Source organism: Cimex lectularius, unplaced genomic scaffold (genome assembly GCF_000648675.2).
Source record: "Cimex lectularius strain Harlan isolate CLEC.00 unplaced genomic scaffold, Clec_2.1 scaffold56, whole genome shotgun sequence".
NCBI classification, from domain to species: domain Eukaryota; kingdom Metazoa; phylum Arthropoda; class Insecta; order Hemiptera; family Cimicidae; genus Cimex; species Cimex lectularius.
In genome coordinates this window covers 933,224-950,048 of record NW_019394202.1, presented here as the reverse complement: position 1 = coordinate 950,048, position 16,825 = coordinate 933,224, and the positions used below count along the sequence as shown (strand labels likewise).

The 16,825-nt window shown below is 35.4% G+C and overlaps 2 protein-coding genes across 8 annotated transcripts in view; one reads left to right on the top strand and one right to left on the bottom strand.

The window, feature by feature from the left end:
- The window catches only part of LOC106666630 (E3 ubiquitin-protein ligase TRIM71), a 34,532-nt gene extending 25,143 nt beyond the window's left edge, over positions 1-9,389 (bottom strand). Inside the window, exon 1 of one of the 2 annotated variants that reach the window (XM_024230123.1) lies at positions 9,251-9,389. In XM_024230123.1, the coding sequence (XP_024085891.1) occupies positions 9,251-9,371 (121 nt within the window). In that variant the 5' untranslated portion in view covers positions 9,372-9,389. The remainder of the gene's footprint in view (positions 1-9,250) is intronic. The other variant, XM_014393957.2, reaches the window with a different exon arrangement.
- LOC106666629 (dynein intermediate chain 2, ciliary) overlaps positions 3,952-16,825 on the top strand; it is a 38,641-nt gene continuing 25,767 nt past the window's right edge. The window contains exons 1-2 of one of the 6 annotated variants that reach the window (XM_014393955.2): positions 3,952-3,997; positions 4,080-4,211. The gene's annotated coding sequence lies outside the window, so the exon portion shown is untranslated. Of the gene's footprint in view, positions 3,998-4,055; positions 4,212-9,312; positions 9,394-12,010; positions 12,077-15,247; positions 15,310-16,825 lie in introns of those variants that run through there. The other 5 variants (XM_024230125.1, XM_024230128.1, XM_014393954.2 and 2 more) reach the window with 5 other exon arrangements.

The following is a 16,825-nucleotide window of genomic DNA, read 5'->3' as shown; positions in this document are numbered from 1 at the left end:
ACAATGCAAAAAAATATTTGTTTATTATTACAATTAATTAAGGTTTTTAGTTGAGATAAATTGTAATATATTAATTGGTCAAGCGGACCACGAAATTAGTGAATTTGTTTATTATATTCAATCAAAGCATTTCTACTCACTCAAAGTGTTTGTAAATCCCAGGCCCTGAAGATGATCTCAATAACGATCGAAACGTTGCACGATAAAGAAAATGTTTTTCTGAAACCTACATCACACCAGACCGCATCTCACGATTTCCGAATAATTAATTGAAAGGATTTATTAAGCCGATTATTATTAGAACAATACCATTATCATCACGTACGTACAGTGGAAACACAATCAAAATTTATATATATATTTTTTGTGTGCAAACTTGGTGGATAAAATTGACCTAGGCGTACATGTTGCCAGGTGCTTGCCTTTTTTGACTGCTGTAGACCTCCTTAAATCAATGCAAAGCCCGTCTTTGTTTCAGGAATGTTCATGTAACTTTGGTTTGCACGACCGTGAAGATTAGTTTACGAAAGTTGACAAACGATGAACTCATCGCATGCTTGATACGTTTGATGGATTCGGATAGGACGACTTGGTGGGGTTTAATGGTCGGTTTGGCTAGCTTTTCCGACGCGTTTCGGTTTGTCGCCATCTTCAGTGGTGGGTTTGTAATAATAGGACACGACTGACAAATAACTCACGTACTAACCAATCAAGCTTCCAAATTAAGTTAGTTGATTTTTGTCGAGTCGGTTTATATTGTATACAATCGTCGAGGGATGAAAGGTTACAACTTAGTTTACAACGTCGTCCGTTAAATTCGGAGAATCGGCAATTTTCATTTGTCAGAGAACAAAAAATCTCAGAACGTGTTCCGCCGACCCTTAAAACAAGTACCTGACTCGGGATTGTCCATAAGTGTGCCGACATATGTGTTTTAGGCAGAACGAAACCCCCGGCGATCAGATAACCGAGAGGAAAAACCATTAAAAAAACGGGTTTTCTGCCCTGTTAATTGCTATAGCGAAACTGTATAAGCCTCGTTGTCGACGTGCTACTGTCCCGTGGTGAAGAGTGAATTTCGGGATTGAAAAGATGCAACTATGAAGGATTTATCGAGTATGTTCTGTACGTATGCTCGGGAGAAGCAAAAACAGCGGAAATAAGCGGACCAGGAAGAACGAGTTGCGTACTTATATAAAGTATCTTTTCTGAAGAAAATCCTATTTCGTTATAACAACGGTATATTTGTTTTCGCCCAGATTTTTCCTGTATTTGACCTCATAAAAGAAGGTCGAGGACCACCCAGAAAACTAGTCGTTTACCCAGGTAACGGACGTACGCAAATTCTAAGCCCATGCTAATACTACAGAGAAACCTTAGATTATTAACGTTTGTCGACTGGTGGAAAGGTTATTTGAAAATAACTACGAAAAAAATGGTTTTCAACGTGAAAAACAAATACATTTCATGGGTCATGGGGAACGTTTCATAAGGTGCATATCATGGGTCGTTGTAAAATGGTTGTTGCGATAAATGGGCTTTCAACTAATACCTTTTGTCCGTTTGGTACGATGGGGAAGAAGCGTAAAGATTTCAAAATTATTAAAGGAGTCAAACATGTAGCATTACTTAGTCCATTGTTATTTGCTCTGTTCCTAGATGACAAATGATTCTCTTGGCCGCTTCTGAACTTCAATCTGCATAGATTCACCTCTCAAAACGTATAATTATTTGGGAATTACTCATTACCTCTCAATTCATTTGGTAAACAAAATTAATCAAGCTAAATGTGTCCAGAATGTAGTGAGATCTCATTTTTTAAGATAATAAAATATTATGCAAATCTAAATTACTATGGTTAACTCTACCAGTCGATCACTGTAATATTTTCGGACGTGGCTCTACCTTGCTATTTATTTACACTCTTATTGACCAACGATTACGTATTGATAATATTGAAATTGAACAATATTTGGGTCAAAGACAAGTTTACCAATACAGATTTTTCATTATTTAAATGCCCAAAAATAATAAATAATAATATTTTCTTTAGATGGGTGTGAATTGAAGACATATTTCACAAAAGTGAGCAGAGGGAGAAGTTTATAGAAGGTGTAAATCAAAATCACCCTTTTGCAAATAAAATTCACTCTTTTTCAAATTAAATTCATACTTTTTGCAATTCAAAATTACTCATTTTTCAAATCAAATTAATATTTTTGCAAATCAAATTTACCATTTCGCAAATTCAATTTACCATTTCGCAAAGTAAATTTACAATTTTACAAATTAAATGTACCATTTTTCAAATTAAATTTACCATTATGCAAATTAAATTCACCTTTTTGCAAATCAACTTCAGTGAATGAAATTCACTCTTTTTTCAAATTGAATTCATCCTTTGTAAATCAAAATCACCCTTTTGCAAATAAAATTCTCCCTTTTTCAAATTAAATTCATATTTTTGCAATTCAAATTCACTAATTTTTCAAACCAAAGTCACCCTTTTGCAAATTAAGGTGATGAAATGATTTGAAAATAGAGAATTTGTTTTACAAAAGGGTGAGTTTGGTTTTTAACAAAAAGTAGATTTAATTTGTACAACGGTGAAATTGATTTAAAAAAAAGTGAATTTAATTTGCAAAAAAGGTGAATTTGATTTGCAAAAGGGTGATTTTGATTCGAAAACAGGTCAATTTAATTTGAAAACCCTGAATTAGTAAATACTTACGTTTTGGACCCAATAGATATACGTAGTAGAAAGAGTGAGTTTGATTCGCAAAAGGGTGAGTGTAATTTGCAAAAGGGTGAATTTGATTAGAAAAAGGGGAATCTGATTTGTGAAAAGGTAAATTTTAAAAAAAGTTTGAAAAACTGAATATAAATGCAAATTTAACATGTTATATAAATATTGATATTCATAATAGTGTTGTCTGAGTTGATGTTTGTTATACAAGCTGTGTTGTTTTTATACAATTATATGTCTGCGCACTAGCGATACATGTACAGGAAATTGTGGGGATTTTCTTGAGGATTTCCTCCACCGAACCCGCGCCCACACACGAAGAGATTTTCCTCAAGGTAAAGCCCATGTTCCGTGTTGATCGGTGATGGTTGTTGGTTGTTCTTGCCGTTTTGGTCACAAGGCGGATAAAGAATTGATCTTTGTTGGGTGATTTCCCTTCCACCGGCACACACGTTGAGGAATTCCTCAAGGCTTGGACTGTTCAGGCCGAACCTAGAGTAAATCCCGCTACTAAGACTCCTTAGGGGTAGCAAAATAAATTAATTCAATTCAGTCCCACCTTGAGAAAATTGTATTATTGATGGGCATTTAAACTACAATTTGGGTGTCAAAACCTATTTTAATTTGTCATTAGAATCTTGAAGATGGATCATAAAACATGCGAAGTGAACTTCTTTCAGCATACTCATTTTAAAGACGATATTTTTAAATTTTTATCTAAGTGTCCAAAGTTTTGTGAAATCAGGTTACAGCACTTAAAAAACAGAATATTTGACAGGTATTGTAATGTGCAAATACTTAAAAGAAAAAACGATGACATGATACTGTAGGGCTACTTACAAAATATAGGTGAAAATTTATATACAAATAAAACCCTATGTATTTAAAATTACCAAACCTAACTGTAATACTATTTTCCATTATACGATGTATAATGGAAAATACTGATCAAACCATCATCATTCACGATATCACATACAAAAGAAAAAGAACACATAAAATACAAAAGAAAGAACGCAAGAGTAAGATAAACATAAAAGCTACGCGTGCTCGTTCTTGAAACAGGTTTCGTCAAAGCTAACGCCTTGTTATTCCTAAATAGAGATTATCAGGACAATAGCACGTATCCCAAACACCCTCGACCACCTACTCCCCTCAGAAAAACCTGTTTTAAATACTAATCGTGTTTGCATAACAACTTTTTTTCATTCAAATAATCTTTTTCTAAAGCAGGTGGAATTGCCGATAGCAGTAAGAACAATTGTATTCTTCACTCTGTTTATTTATTAAAATTAGGCTATTTTGCAAGTTTGACTTTTGTAAATTTCTTAAGACAAAAAGAACATGGACATCTTTGGGCCGAATTCTCAAGGGAGAGACAATGCTATAACCGACAAATGAGAAAAATAGAAAATATTCATAACAACTAAACAAATTGCTACGTTACATCGTCTGGAATTTGAAGGTGATTATTTAAATGATTACATTGGATAGATAACAAGGAAATTATTACTGATAACGAATTGTTTACTGAGCAAATCTAAGAAGCTTAAAATAACCGATTTTTTTAAATTGATAGTTTTTACGTCACCTTGAATCGAACAAGATAAAACTCTGTAATGTGAGATGCAAAAGAATTGATAGATAGTTTGTTTTGATTTTTTCAATTGTCTTAAAGTTTCTTCTTTGTTTTCCTCGATCACGATTGTCAGAAGCATTTTGCCAAAAATTTTCTGAGATTCTATTTCTACCATTCTCCGCATTGTATTTCTTAGTTTTTCCGAATCATCCATTTTTTTAAACAAGATTAATTCTAATTTGTTCATAGAATTGTCAACCAAAATCGAAACTGCTTTTTAAAAGTTTCGCTCTTATACAAGGTTTTTAAAATGTTTAATGAACAACTTGTCATATATTAAAAAAAATCTGACTTATAATTGTTCAATGTAGAAATGTTTAATTAGTCATGCAAATAATAATTTGTTTATTTAGAAAATAGTTAGATATAGGAATGTGTGGTGATTAGTGACCGTTAATCGATAATTATTCAGAAATCGTGAGATGCGGTCTGGTGTGATGTAGGTTTCAGAAAAACAACACGACACCCAAGAATGGCACAATTACACAGAAGACAAACACTTTGAGCCCTGAAGATGATCTCAATAAAGATCGAAACGTTGGCACGATAAAGANTAATTGTGCCATTCTTGCGTGTCGTGTCGAGAGTATGATCTCAATAAAGATCGAAACGTTGGCACGATAAAGAAAATGTTTTTCTGAAACCTACATCACACCAGCCCGCATCTCACGATTTCTAAATAAATATCGATTAACGGTCACTAATCACCACACATTTCTACAATAGTAATATATTTATTTATAAAATCAATCTCTCGTTTGACCAGGAAAAATCAAATAGGTGTAAGCGAGCTGCCTCCCTATTTCGCATGAAATAGGAAACCAGCCAAGGGAGACCTCTTTTCAGTCAGCTTACTATAAAAAATACAAGGAAGAAACAAGATATATTCCCTCTTTTATGAATTCTTCTCAAACGAAAGACCCATAAAGGCGAATTTTAAGAGCACACCTAAACCCCTTCATAGTTTTAAATGCATGTAATTTGACTATGTTCCATAAAGTAGTAATGGTTTATTACTCTAAAAAGAATCGCAAATACATGAAATTATATACTAGCTGTCTGAATCACTGTGATAACTGATCATAACTGAACTGTTATGTTCATACATAACAATCCAGTTAGTCACCAGTGATCCATTCCGTCAGCCATGTTTGGTTGAGAAGGTCATGAAATTGAAAACTCTTGACATTAACTTGAGGATGAAATTCGTGAAATTCGAAGGCACCACATTAACTTGTAACAGCATTAATTTAATTTGTCAGCTGTTTTTATAAACTGATATTAAAAAGAATCTCAAATACATGATATTATATAATAACTGGCTATATAAATAACATGAAGAGATCTCAATTCCATTACCTTTTAACTCATACACAAATAACGGAATAGATCACTGGTGACTAAAAATTAGTAACTGGATTGTTATGTACATACATAATAATCTCATAAGCTGTATTGATTTAGTTACTAGTGATCAATTCTCTCAGCTGTATATGAGGAAGAAGGTTATGAAATTGAGAACTCTTGACATTAAATCGTAAGAACGTGTAATTTAATTTGTGGATAATTTTTTAACTGAATGTATTACTCTAAAAAGAATTGTAAATACATGAGATTACACAATCGTCGGATTCATAAATCAAATCAAGAGATCCGTAACCTTCTAACGCATACACTGATGAAGAAATCACTGGTGACTAAATTAACACAGGTAACTTGATGGTTATTTACCATCAATAAATACAAGTATATGTTATATTTATATGAAATATAAATTAGTTTTAGTATATAATGGTTAAATAGTTATTTCTAGCTTTATATACAGCTAATTTAAAAAAATATATATTGTAAGATTGCATCGGGCTTGTAATGAAAATTAAATTTTTCAAAGAAAGATGTAGGTAGACATAAATTATATCTGGTACACAGTAATACAGGAAGATAAGTGAGATTTTTTCTCGAAGTCTCCGGGGTGACGAACGTGTAGTTTGGTCCTCTTATCCTCGCTGTTTTGATATTTCAACACAATTTCGTTGGCTTATGTTCAATATATATATTTCTTGGAGTCACTCTATTTTTAGGTACCAATAAGTTGATTTTCACTATGATAAACTTGTAGAAAAAGGACACACTGATAAAGTAGCACACAGACCAACCCCTTAGGATGGCGAAAAGCCAAAACAACGATAGACTAAACGTCTGAACTACACAAAAAAATTTATCCTCCCTGTTTTGGGCCGTCAGACCTCAAGATTTTTCGAATTTTGAAGAATAAAACAGGACGTTGATAATAAAGTTTATTGTAACTTAATTATGGCCGTTTTTATAAAAATTTTGTATGTTGATTGTTGATCATAAAGTTCGTCAAGTTCAGCTGATATTACAAAGATAGACAAAAAATTCCACCCGATTTTTTTTTCATTTTCTCGATAAAAGTAAATTCTGCCCTTAATTTGTCTCATTGTTTTTGTCAATAAATATTTGTTTATGCTATGTTTTAAACTGGGAATATCAATTAGACGTAAACACATTTAATAATTAATTCAAAACAAGGATAAAGGATTTTTCAATGTTTAATTTTTACGGAATTTAAAATGTTTATTAAGTCTCATTTGAATTCTGAAGCAATAAACTGTTTAGTTTTCATCTTTGTTTTCTTAATTTCAATATTTAAACTTAAAAATGCCATCTCAAAAAAACCACAACCACTTTTTATCCACAACGTTTCGGATTTATTTTAATCCTTCCTCAGGTGAGTTAACGCAATGGTTAAAAAAGTGGTCGTCAGTCATTAATATTTTATAACAGTTTATTTTAAAAAAGAGCCAGTGTGGTACTTATTCAGACTACGAAAAAACGTTTTAATATTTTGAACCTGAATATTTTTTAACCATTGGTTAACTCACCTGAGGAAGGATTAAAATAAATCCGAAACGTTGTGGATAAAAACTGGTGGTGGTTTTTTTGAGATGACCTATTATCCCACCTTCAAGAAGGAAAAATCATAAGATTAAAAATGCCACTTATTGCTGAGGCTGTTGCGCGTGGTGTGGCACTTATTGATGATGGACGTTCCATCAGGTATGCGGCTATTGCCATTGTAGTTCCCTATGAAACTCTGCAAGACGTCATTTGACGTTTTCGACGAACTGGGTCCAGAAGGACCGGTTCTGGACGCCCTAGAGTAACAGAACCAGAGGATGACCGTTTTTTGACTTTGAGAATTTTGCGAAACCGGCACCTTGCTGTTATTCAAGCCATTCATCAGCTCCAGGAAGTACGAGGGTCCAAATTTCTGATGCACTACTCGAAGAAGATGAAATCATACGGACTGATGGCTTTTCGCCCCGTAAGAGGACCAGAATTGACCAGAACACAGAGTCGCACGGTTCCCATTTGCTCGAGTATACAGCCATTGGTGTTTGGACGATTGGTCTGCTGTACTTTTTACAGATGAGTGTAGATTTGCTCTACGATTTCTAGATAGGCGTGAAAGAGTGTGAAAAAGGCGAAATGAAAGGTACCAAGTCTGTAATTTTTCCCAGAGCGGACCTTTTCAACGTAGCTCAGTGATGGTGTGGGCGGGAATTTCAATGGAGAGTCGCACGGAGTTGGTCGTTGTTCGTGGAAGGTCTTTGACGGCCACTCGCCGTGTGGATGAAATTTTGGAACATCGTGCGTTGCCTATCCTCGATGAAATCAGCAAAAATCCTATTCTAACGCACGATAATCCTCGTCCACATGTCGCTCGCGTAGTCGCATAGTACACACGTACCTTCAACAGCATAACATCAGGGTCTTAGCCTGGCCAGCCCGTTCTCCAGACTTGAACCCGATCGAACATTTATGGGATAACCTCAAAAGACGAACAAGAGCACGTCCATCACTTCCTGATAGACTCCACATCTTGAAAAGACTCTTCGTGAAGAATGGGTTAACCTCCAGCGAGAGACATTTCCAGACTGGTAGAAAGTATACCGAGGCGTCATCAAGATGTAATCAAGGTAAGGGGAGGAAATACGCGATATTGAAACGTCAATTAAAAATCTAAAACAAAATTAAAACAAATTTTATTTGGCCGTCTTTTTTAAAAGTTTTTTTATTTTTCATTTTCCTTAGCAATTTATAATTTTTTTTCTTTTTTAGACAAAGACTCAATTATCAAACGTTAAAAAACGTGAAACTTCGATTAATATTTAAAAATATATACAAATCAATTTATATTACAAGTGGGCGGAAGTTTTTGCCTGTCAGTGTATTATTGATAGTCGTTACACAATAAAATAATTTTAATTAATGGTTTATTACACAATTTTGTTATTTTGGAGTAGGTTAAGAATCATGATTGTTCTTCATCAATACGTTATAAATAGGCGAATTATTTTAAGAAATTCAAGTAACATCAGGAACGTGTCGGAAATTTAAGAATTGCAATCGTACACTGCGCATTTCGATAATCCTTAGCTTTACGTCGAGATCATCGTTTAAAAAACCACGTTTTTAAGTAATAATTAATAAAAATAATTTTGCATGTTAAAACAGGTTTAAGTTTATTTATTGATGACCAGTAATTAAGATGACATTGTTAAAAAAGTTAGGTAATATTTTATTAGATTGTTGTAGCATTGTTCTAAATGTTTTAGGGTTTACGTTTCGACTTCGTATAATAAATGCCCTTTTTTTAGGCCATCTTCTTATCCTCCGTCGCGTAGCTACCGTTGCCGGGTGAATAATAAATTGTATCGCCTGTGAAATCGGACGAAAATCGACTTAATGTTTCAGTGTTGATTTCAGACTGTATTTTATGTAGATGTGTGTCAGTTACAGCACGGAATTGGACGGCATGTATAGACAAATGTACATACCAAGAGGGCATCGAGATCCCAGTCGTTGGCCATCTTGCGTGGGGACATCGGTCCGTCGGCGATAAGAGACTCGTCGTGCTAGCTGTTTATTCGAGTGGAATGATAAAGGATCTTGTCTCATTCGTTTTACCACAACAAACAAGGTCGGAGATATGAGTGGCTTTTTTTTGTTTGTTTTCATTTCAAGTTTGCTCTCTTAATTTAACTGAATTTCACTCTCTCCCCAAATTTGATAGAATAGTAAGAAAACCATTCACTGAAAAATATCTGAAAGATGTATTATAAAAAAATCGGAAGCTTTCGAAATGGCAAAAAATTTCCACAAATTCAGGGGTTATTTGGGCTGCAGAGCACAAACAACGACTTTGTTTCGTGCTAAAAAAATAGTTTAACCTACTTCCAACAGTTTCTCCGACGAGACGATTTTTTTTGTTGAGAAAATTACAAAAATGGTTATAACTTTTGAACGACTGCACCGACCAAAGGACATTTTGCAGGAGCTCACAAATAAATGGATATAACATAAAATGTTTGAGAAGTTTTTGTTCATTTCATCCTCATTTGTCTCATTCAGAAAACATAAAATCTAAAGCCTGTTGGCATAGGCTGAATGTAGGATTCCGCTTTTGAACGGCTATAATAACGCTGAATTCGCTTAAAAAAAGAAGAAAAAAAGAGAACGAGTTAGATAGATAAATAATAGATAGGTATATGGATAAATATGGATAGATGGAGAGAAAGAGAAAGAGGGAGAGGGAGAGATAAGAATAAAGAGCGAGAGAAAAAAGACTGCTAGAGAGTGATAGATGGATAAACAGATAGGTAGTCATTGAAGAGAATTAAAAAACGAGAGAGACTTAAGAGAGAGTGAGAGGGGAAAAGTAGAATAAAGAGCTAGAGAAAAAGAAGTGTTTGATAGACAAAAAAATAGATAGTCGTTGAAGAGAAAGAAAAAACGAGAGTTGAGAGAGCGAGAGAGAGAGAGGGAGGGAGAGAGAGTGTGAGAGAGAGAGAGAGCGAGAGAGAGAGAGAGTGAGAGAGAGAGGACAGAGAGAGAGAGTGTGAGAGAGAGAGTGAGAGAGAGAGAGAGAGCGAGAGAGAGAGAGAGTGAGAGAGAGAGGACAGACCGTGAGTAAGTGAAAGTGAGAGAGAGAGAGTAAGAGGGAAAAAGAGAGAGAGAACAGCGAGAGAGTGAGAGAGAGAGGACAGACCGTGAGTAAGTGAAAGTGAGAGAGAGAGAGTAAGAGGGAAAAAGAGAGAGAGAACAGCGAGAGAGTGAGAGAGAGAGGACAGACCGTGAGTAAGTGAAAGAGAGAGAGAGAGAGAGAGAGAGAGAGAGGAGAGAGAGAGAGAGAGAAACGCGAGAGCAAAGAGAGTGAGAGAGAGAGGAAAAAAGAGAGAGAGATAGTTAGAGAGAGAGAGAGAAACGCGAGAGCAAAGAGAGTGAGAGAGAGGAAAAAAGAGAGAGAGATTGAGAGGGAGGGAGCGATAGAGCACAGAAATGGTCATAACTTTGAAACGAATTTTTGGTAAAATCGAAATTTGTTTTTTCCAAACGCTTTCGGTTTTTTTTCGAAAAAACAAAAATAGTCATAATTTCGAAACGACTCCACCGATCTACCGAATACTTATCAGGGGTTTAGAGCCTTCTAAAATACACGTAATGGAACAAGCTTGTCCGCCGTGAACAGACTAGAATCGGAGACAAAATAAAAATTTGAGTTTTTTTTTTTTCATTTCAAGCCATATTTCTCACTTATAATGACACACTCAAACCTTGTTGAAATAGGCTGGATACAGAAGAACTCTGCTTTCCAACGATTGAAATAACCCATATATGTGCAGCGGTCATAATTGACTATTTAATTATTTCAATTAATTATACTTTTCATCTAAAAGTCTTGGTTGAGATGAAAAAGTTAGCGTCATGAGCGGGATTTGAACCCACGACCTTTGGCTCAATACGCCGCTGCTCTAACCACTTAAGCTATCAACCACTCGGACACCTTCCACTCTTGAACCAAAATTGGCAGAAAGAGGGAAAATTCGAAAGGTTATAGGCTGAGATGAGTGGTTGATGTCCGAGTGGAGAGAGTGGTTACTGGTTAGAGCAGCGACGTATTGAGCCGAAGGTCTTTAGTTCAAATCCCGCTTGTAACGCCGACTTTGATTTTAAATAATAACTATAATTATTGAGATTGTAATTACGTTGAATTTGGATAAAATGCAGAGGAATTATGAATTTTTATGTGGAACTCCGATCATCTTCGAAAAAAAATCCCTTGGCGATTTCAGCTCAAATATTTTCTATTATTGTATTGCTATGAAAATTTCGAGCTTTAAATGGTGCTTAATACGTATCCGAAATAGTTTTTTCAAAATTAATTTTTTTGTCTACTTTACTGGAAGATTAAATCTCATTTAATACGATCCTGCATGTTATTTTCTTATCCTAGGTTTAATATAAAAGAAAGTCGACTGATAAGTAATATCCTTGAAATGTATGCACAACAAAGGCAGAAAATGATAGTTAAAAACAAAGATATGCAAATGACTTAACAATCTTTTTCACATTTCCTTGTGCTTTTACTTTATAAATTCCTTTTAGACAAAATTCTTTAAATTTAGTTTTAACGTTTTAAAAACTCGTCATCAATAGCAAACTAACGTAATCCGTCGATTTGGTTTTGTTATTATTTTTTCATAGAAACAACTTGTTTCCCTTATCTTTCCAATGGTTGATATTATTCTTTGATAACGGAAATGTTTATCGTGGTTTGGAACTTCTCAATCGCTACGATAAGCCGAAAGTGTTAACTGAAACAGGTGAAATTTCTTTGCTAAAATAATCGCCTTTGTAAAATATATTTTAAAAATAGGCATGTTATAAAAACAAATGTAATTGAATATATTATTTTTCGTGCGGTTTACTAATAAGCCACAGGTACTTTAACAGTTTTAACAAATAAAATTAATCAAAATTCTTCATTTATACAAAATTTAAGAAAATACCAGGATTTTACAAATTCGCCACTAAAATTGAATAAACGAGACAACCGTGTGGGATCGTTTCTTCGGCAAACCCCCCCCCGTTCGGGCTTGGAATTGGAATCCTGCACCCACAAACCGAAGGAGGGTGGAAATTTCCGCAACAGTCATCATCAACATCATCAACCATCGCAGCCCGCGTCCCGCTCCTCCCCGTTATTCGCATCCATAGGGAACATTTTTAAATGTACATTTATGAATAATATGTTTTACCCAAAATTTCGTTTGTCACTGTGAATTTTCCTACGTTATTGGTTTGAAACGAATCGCTCCTTTGATTTATCAACCTTCAACCAGATTCTTTTTCTTAGATAAGAATCTGTGATTAACTCGGGCCTATCGAATGAAAATGAAAAGAATTACTCAGTTAGGAAAAAATAATGTTTTTCTTTCGATAGTATTGTTTGCTTAATCTATTATCGAAGTCCTTCAACTTAGTAAAAGTAAAGAAAGCTCAAATGCTTTTTTCTCTAGCTGCTGTGATAGACTATATTCGTACGGCGTTGGGCTCTGCTACTCTTCTCGTTGTGATTGAACTAATTAATCACAACAAAAGTGTGTGTGTTTTTCCTCCCTACAGTAGCCCTGCAGGAAGGGATTTTATTTTATCAAATATAAATGTTCCATATAAATATTACATGTGTTTACTGCAGAGTAGAGTATATTAATTATGCATTAAATAAAAGTTTAAACGTGAAATTTGAAATGATAGCATTTCATTTTTTTTCATTGAAACCTCTGTTTATTAATTCAAGTCCAAGTCCAATTTGTCCACAAAACCAACAAATACGTTCATATTCTCGCTCAGAAGCAATTCATATGGAGGAACCGGCCAGCCTCTCCCTACACAAACGAAGTGCTGTATTAGCTGACTCCTTTCTCTTTCCTAAAGTGGACAAAGAAAAACTATATACAAACAATGGCAAAAAGGAGGGAAAATTCAAAAGATGCGGTTGAGATGGGAAGTTGGTGTCCGAGGGGATCGAAGTCACGATAGCTCAAGTGGTAGAGCAGTGGCGTATCTGGCTGAAGATCGTGGGTTCGAATCCCGCTCGTGTGATTGACTTTTTTTATCTCAACTAAAAACCTTAATTAATTGTAATATATTAATTGGTCAAGCGGACCACGAAATTAGCGAATTTAAAGAATTAAAATGAAGTATACTTCACTAATGTTCTCCGTGGCCATTTCATTTGTCGCCGAGAATCCAATCCGATTACATGGACATTTGAAAAAAATGGCAAAAAGGAGGGAAAATTCAAAAGGTGGGGTTGAGATGGGAAGTTGGTGTCCGAGTGGATCGAGGTCACGATAGCTCAAGTGGTAGAGCAGCGNCTGAAGGCCAGGGAGGGGACAAACATCTTTGTATGGGCCGCCTTAGTCGTTTCCCGCCATGTTTCTTCCCATCTTGAAAAAGCTTCCTGCTCCAGTCTCTTCTGAAAAAGGCTTTTAGGGTGTTTGTAGTAGGAGATTTCTAGACTTTCATCCCTTGACGCCGATTTTGCCAATTGGTCAGCTTCTTCATTGCCGAAAATCCCAATCAAAAATTACTGTTCCTCCCAAATCTTCGATTTGCATCAACTTGTCCCGAATATTATCTAAGAAAGCTCCATGGTTAATTGGTCAAGCGGACTACGAAATTAGTGAAGGGCATCCAGGGATATTTGACTATCTGTAAGGATGTAGAACAGTGTCTTTCTGGGGGTGGAATGAAGCAGTAAGGTTTTCTCTATCCATTCAAGGCTTTTGTAAATTGCCAGTTGTTCGGCCTGATTATTTGAGCACTTATTGCTCAATTTATATGTTCCACAGCCTACTTTACCTTCGTTCTCGTAGACCACGAAGGCGCATCCGACATTATCCTCACTTTTACTTCCGTCTGTGTAGATTTTGTAAGTGTCATTTCGGAATGTAAGTGCATTTATCTATTGTCACCTGTCGTCCAGGATGAGTCCACTCACAGTAAGGCCTGGGTTTGTCCATTTCTCCACACTCTAGGTATCTAACAGCGGAGCCTATCCTGCGAATCTCGGATAGTTCCTTGATCATCTGGAACTTGAGCTTTACGGGGACTATATCTGCCAGCAAGCATGCAGTTCAAGTGAGATTGTACGGTACCCCTTCATAATTCTTATTGCTATCAGGCGCTGCACTCTATTCAGTCTCTTTTCGTTAAATGTTTTATCTAAACCTTCTTCCCATATTTCTGCACCATACGTTAATACGGGAATTATTGCACCTGAGTAAATAGCTTTTAGACATGCTTGACCAAGACCCCAGTGAATTTTTGTGATCCTAGAAAGTACATTTATTATTTTTAGACCTTTTTCAGAAATATAGGAAATACGGTCCTTCCAGGTGAATGTATTATTAAATATAATTCCCAAATACTTCAGTTGGTCCACGTTTTCAATCTTTTCTCCGCCCATGTAGATATCCAGCTTGTTAGTTTTCCTTTTTCTGGAAATGTGAAGCGCTTTACTTTTCTTTTTATTGAAAGTGATTTTTTTGGCTGAAGCCCATTGCTGTATCATTTCCAATGCTTCATTTGCAGAGCACTGCAAATCTATATAATTACTGCCGTGTACTATCAAGATGTAGTCATCTGCCAGCGCGGTTCCGTCGGAATTATCTGGCAGCCTAATTTTTAGAAGAGAATCGTAGAGGACGCACCAAAAGCCCGGACCGCAGCAGGAGCCCTGGGGGCATCCTTTAGTTACATTTATTGTATGGCTGACATTTGAAGCCGGTAAAGTTGTCTGTCTTTCGGAAACGTAATTCTTGCTAAGTCCGTATAGGTTTTTCGGGCAATGAAGTAATCTTAATTGCTGCGATATTTCTGGCCACCATGCGGCATTGAACGCCCCCTGCACATCTAAAGAGATTACGACTTCTTGATTGGCATTCAGTCGGCTTCTGATTATGGACTTAACATGGTAAACGGCATCGGTAGTAGAAGTTTGTGGCCTGAACCCAAATTGATTTTTGCTAAATAAGCTATTAGAATAAAGGTAATGCCTGATCCTATTTATTAACAGTTTCTCTAACAGTTTTCCTGCGGTTGGTAGTTTACTAATAGGTCTGAACTGGTCCATGCTAGATTTGTCTTTTCCCGGTTTTTCGATTAATACGATGTCCGATTTCTTCCAAATTAAGGGAATATCCCACGCTGTAAGCACGAGTTGTATACAACAGTAAGAAGTTTCGGAAAGAAGTCAAAAACTGTTAAAAAAATACCGCTTGTAAGACCGTCGATACCGGGTGATTTTTTTTCGTCAAAAGAAACAATCACGTTTCGGACTTCAATAGGAGAAAAGTCTGCGTCATCTTGTGTGTCTAGGGGCAGATCTATTTTTTGATGGACCAGTTGGTGATTGTAGTTGTCTTCATCTTCATTATCACCCGGAAGATGATGTTGTAGAAGGGCTTGGAGGGTTTCCTCTGTTGATGTGGTTTAGGATCCATCCGCACCTTGTATCGTCCTCAAAGGTGTATTTCTCCTTTCTGTTCCTGTCAGTTTTCTGTATACAGATGTCCATACATTTATTGAGTTTAGTTGACTGCAGTATTTTTTCCAGGAATTAGATTTAGCATTTTTAATTTTTTCTTGATATTCCTATCGTAAATCGTAGTATTCGCTCTTTCTTTTCTACCTTAGATCCTCGTCCCGATAGGTATGCTGGTAGACTCTTCTTTTCCTGTTCATTTCTTTCCTTACGTTTGTAAGCTCTTCTGTCCACCAGCATTGGGTTCTATTTTTGCCATTTATTTTGAATTTTTTGTAAGACGGCATTGATTTTTAGAGGCCTTTATTATAGCATTTTGAAATTGATTTATGAATGTGTTAAAATCGTCGGATTTATTTAACCAACCGATTAGCGATTGTTCAATATTTTTCGTTTCTGAAAGAAGTTTTGCATAGATGCCAATAGCGACGAGTTAAATTTTTCCCAGCTTCGTTAATGACGAAACGCCTTCCGCATTTTACGGTCTCATATTTATCGGAATATTTGACTTCCAGTCTAAAATAAAGGAATCTATGAAACGACATGCTCTCATCATCACAGTTAACCCAAAGAAAGAGCGTGAGAGTTAGAGACAAATAAAGAGAGAAAGAAAAGAATGAATGAGTGAATGATGTTTTATTTAGTAGCCGAAGGTCGTTGGTTCGAATCCCGCTCCATGATACCGACTTTTTCATCTCAATCAAACCATACATAAAAAGAATAATTAGTTGAAAGAAGTAATTGTATCAATTAGGCCACTAAATATAATGGCTTTATTTAGTGTCGCAGAATTACTTTTACATTCGTCGACATAATTTCATATAATTACTACTAATGTACATAAATGTCTCTCTTATTCTATAATAATTTGAGGTACTTAAATAGGATAGGTAATTTCAAATTAATTAAAATTTTTACCATGTTAATTAATATACGATTTCGTTATTCGAAGTAAAACAACAGATAAAAAACGAATAATTAATATATTATATAAAAACAATGTTTATGCCATAACAATGAC